The sequence below is a fragment of the Echinops telfairi genome, unplaced genomic scaffold (genome assembly GCF_000313985.2).
Source record: "Echinops telfairi isolate 266 unplaced genomic scaffold, ASM31398v2 ScPeMD7_655;HRSCAF=1070, whole genome shotgun sequence".
Lineage (NCBI taxonomy): Eukaryota > Metazoa > Chordata > Mammalia > Afrosoricida > Tenrecidae > Echinops > Echinops telfairi.
Window position 1 is genome coordinate 23,591,759 of NW_022104553.1, and position 4,398 is coordinate 23,596,156.

Consider the following 4,398-nt stretch of genomic DNA (forward strand, 5'->3'; position numbering starts at 1 on the left):
GCTTCAAGGTTAAAGTGTCTGCCAAGCCACTTCTCACGGGGCCTATTGTTTTGAACTTGTTTCACAGGACCCTCCCTTTGTTCATTCCCTTAGCGGGCAGGGCAGACACCCACCCGTTCTGTCCCTCAGTCTCCAGTGGATAATTCCTTTGCAGTGGACAGCCCATTCCTTTTTCGTAATCTTAGTGTGGAAAACTGTGATGAAACCTGTTGTCTCTGGGTGACCCTGCTGGTATTTGAAATACTAGCGAGACGGGTACCCACGTCACAGCCACACACAAGCCCACACAGTATGACAAACTGACAGACAAGTGGTGGGTGGCCATTGCCTTGCTATAACGAAAGGTTTCCTTCAGGGTAAGGTCTCCACACCAAAACCAAACTCACGGCTGTCAAGTCGATTCTGATTCACAGCAATCCTGTAGGTCCGAGTAGAACTCCCCCTGTGGCTATCCGAGATGGAGTACACAGCCTCGTCTTTCTCCAGCAGAGAAGCTGGTGGTTTCAAACTGCTGCCCTTGAGGTTAGCAGCCCAATTCAAAACCATGATGCCACCTCGGCTTCTTGGGGATAGCCTATGTTTAGGATAAATCGACAGTGTGTGGAAGCTAGCTAATGTCTAATGCTACCTTTGGATCTTGAATCTGGTTCTTGGACATTGTTCTGTTGCCTGCAAATACCAGGAGTCATCAGCGGACTACTGACCTTGGATTCCTTCTGCTGATCTCGAATTTATTCAGCTTGGCGTTCACCAGCAGCCTGTGGTCTTCCTGCTTCCTCTTAGGCAGCCCCTTCGGCTACAGAAATCAGGAGAACCCTTCAGCTTACTTCTAACTCAAGAACGCAAGTTGGCCTGGATGTACTCGCTTGTACAACTGTGTGAGCCATTTCTTGATATAACCTCTTTCTATAAGCATATAAGCTTCACCGGTCTTCTTCTCTAGAGAACGCAGTCTAACACATTTTTAGTCACTTTTTACCAGGAATTACAGTGAATGTAAATGAACTACATGTTCCAAAGGAAAGACAGAGTAGTGGAATGGGTCTGAAAACATCATCCAACTAAATAGTTTCCAAGAGCCATTCCTCAGACCCAAGGACAAAAATAGGTTGAATGGGAACACATGGATACAATACTCCAGGCACCTAATAACCAGAAGGGAGTTGGGAAGAAATCTCAGTATCTGACAAAGTAGGTTTCAATACAAGACCTGTTAGGAGGTAACATATTACACTGTGACAAAATGGTCAATTTATCAAGACAAAATGGTCAATGTAACAATCATAAATATATAGGCACTCAACAACAGAGCACTTATTTATAAACCAAACACTGAACAGTTGACGGGAGAAACAGATTCCACTGCAACAACACTTAAGAGATGTCAATACACTACGTTCAGCATGAGAACATCTAGGAAGGTCAACCAGGAAACAGGAGCAAGGTCTTGCTCACATCACTGGCAATGTCTGCCCTGTTCTACATCCTCCACTGAGTCCAGCTTGATTTCCTGGCAGCTCCCTGTTCATAAACTGCTGTGAGTTGGGAGCCAGATCGCATCCTTGTTCATTTTAGTCCACCATGTGGAGGTATCATTAATCTTGCGGAAGCCATTTTTACATTTCTCATGGTATGCTTCCAGTTTCCCAAGGTTCAAACAAGTGTGGGGATTATGAATTACGAGTTGGAGCATACTTGGGATCAAATTGACCCCTTCAGTTTTTTCATTATTGGATGATTGATAAGTGACAATCATCTCGAAAGTAGATGTTAAGACAATAGAATTACATTTATATCTATCTATCTATTTATATACTCACATTTATATACTCACTGTACCTTATGGTTTTTAGCTCTGTGATTTTATTGAAAGCATCATGGATTGCTAGATGAGCAAACAAATCTATCTTTGAAGTAGTCAGAAAGCTCCTTAGAAGCAAGCATGGTGAGATGCGTCTCATGTACTTTGGACATGTTATCCGACCCCCTCTAGCTAAGATATCATGCTTGGTAAGACAGAGGAGCAATGACAAAGAACACGACCCTTGACGAGATAGACACAGTAGCTGCAATACACTGAAATATAGGAACAATTGCGTGGGGTGGGACTAGGTGCTTTCTCTTCTGTTGTGGACAGGGTTGCTCTGAGGCAAAACGGACTCAGGGGCACCGAAAAACATGTCTTTTTAAGAATCAGAGCCTATGTACATGTGTGTACTTAGCACTTGTTAGGTTTGTACAAATGTTGCTTGAGAAACGAAACATGCAACACCCATTAATTAACTTGTTCTGTTGGATGCTCAGTTAGCTAACTTCTAACAATAAGCTGCTTCTTCCCTTTCTTTCTTCCACTGAAGAGTGGGTGTTGACTAGCCTCCATTGCTCCAGATCACACATCCACTGTATAGGGGAGTGCGATTGCTAGCACTTTTGAATAATCTTCAGGACGTTTCTAACTGGTGCCTTAGGAATGATATTTTCTGGAGTGGTATTTCTCCTTTAGTTATTGTCTTTGGAATTGTTACTAAATGACTGGCTTGAACGATAGAAATGTGAGGTTCTGTGTGGCCCACCAAGGCAGTTGGAGCTTGCTAGTCATGTAAATAAGGTACAGAAGTGGAGGATGCAAATGAGGTGTATGTGACCCTGATGTGAGGATTGGTCAGCTTTGCTGTTTTCTGGGTTTACCAGGATCCCCTCCGAAGTACAAGGGGGGAAGGGAGATGGCAAGATCTCCGTCGAAGGCATCCTTTAGACCCTCCTTACACAGTAGAGCTAGGACACCACGGGTGGCAAGAGGTGACGGAGAGAGAGCAGTGACATTAGCAGAGGCAGCAGCAGCAGAATCAAGAGCAAGAGCTGGAGGTGTGGGTTCCCCATCACCCGGGCCGGTGAGAGATTTGAGGGCCTCAGGCAGGCAGGCGGCTGGCTGGTGGGGTGCCTTGTCTCCGAGTACTACCGCGGGGCCTGCAGCAAGTCGCTTGTCAGGTCACGGAGCTGGACCTCAGCAACACCAGGCAGAGCTTGCTGAGGCAGACGGGGCTACATTTGTATAGGCGGGACAGAGTGCGTGTCCAATCACGACAGGACTCGGAAGGTGGGGGGGTGCACAGCTTGGGTATGGCTGAGCGGAGGCTCGCCAGAATGTGAAAGAACTGTATCCCGAGTGTTCCCATTCCATATACTGGATCATTTCTCTAAGATCAGTTACTCAGGCTTTATCTTAAAGGACAGCCATCTTGAACAGATCTCTGACCATAACCCACTTCTCTTCAGCAGAAAATCTCTCGTCCCCAGCAAACGAGTATAGTTTGACCTTGGCCCGAAACCCTCAAAAGCCATGCGTGCTTGTGGTCTTGGTTCCCAAACCTCAAAGCTGCTTGATCTTGGTCTCTCTGGTGCCACTCAGACAACTTAGGAGGGGCTTCAAAAGTAAGGGGGAGATTCTAAGATCTGTTTATCACATTCTTGCATGTCTGGTCTTGGCACCAGAGGTTCACGTATGAGAGGATTTACAATCCATTTACTACTTGAACACAGCTGCTTCCTGATTCTCCAGATGAATTTCCTTTCAGACTTTAGGTCTCCAGGCCATGGAAGGTGACAGGTCCACGCCTGGAGTAACGTTCTCAGAGTTGGCAGGAGGAAAAGCCACAGACCCACAAGTCAGGGCACAGAGTGGATCCAGGTGAGGCTAACCACTGAGAAGTGTGCCAAAAACTGTTACTCAAGTGCAAGTTCGTGTCTGGTACAAGCATAGCCAATTGGGTCAGACCCAGTGAGGAGACAAGAAATGAATTTAACCACTTCTGCATCAGGAGGGAATCAGAACTTCAGAACACTCCCAATGCACCTGGGTAAATACATGTGTATTGTTGTATGTTGTGTACAAACTAACAGTCACAGTCCATTTCCAAGGCCGGGGTATTTTGATCAATGAAGGGAACACACGAAAAAAACTGGCTCACACATAAGTGCTTTCCTCTGGTCTCTGATGTGATGAGACTTCTGGCTGAAGGCTCACCCACACTCACTGACACAAGCGGCTTTTCCCTAGTGTGTCCTCCGACATATGATCAAAGTAAATTCGAAACCTGGGGACAAGTCCGCACCCACAGCCAACGTGTAGGTTTCTCCTGATTGTTTTCTCCAGTGCTTGATACGAGGGGACTTCAAGGGAACGGAACGGCCCAACACCCACACTCCTTGCAGGCGCGAGACTGCTCCCCAGGGTATCAAGTTGCATGCAGGACGGCTTATTTTAAAAAGCTCGCTCCCACACTATTCGCACACTTGTCGCTTTTCCCGAGTGTGTCTCCTCTGGTGGCGAAGAAGGGACGATTTATAGCAAAAGGCTCGCCCACACGTGCTGCACACATGTGGCTTTTCCCCAGAATG

At 46.5% G+C, this 4,398-nt stretch overlaps 1 protein-coding gene across 1 annotated transcript in view; it reads right to left on the reverse strand.

Annotated features, from left to right (window-relative positions):
• Window positions 1-688: 688 nt before the first annotated feature.
• Window positions 689-4,398, reverse strand: part of LOC123521978 (zinc finger protein 343-like) — an 11,539-nt gene continuing 7,829 nt past the window's right edge. The window contains exon 7 of the mRNA XM_045292652.1: window positions 689-796. Within this exon, the coding sequence (XP_045148587.1) occupies window positions 689-796 (108 nt within the window). The remainder of the gene's footprint in view (window positions 797-4,398) is intronic.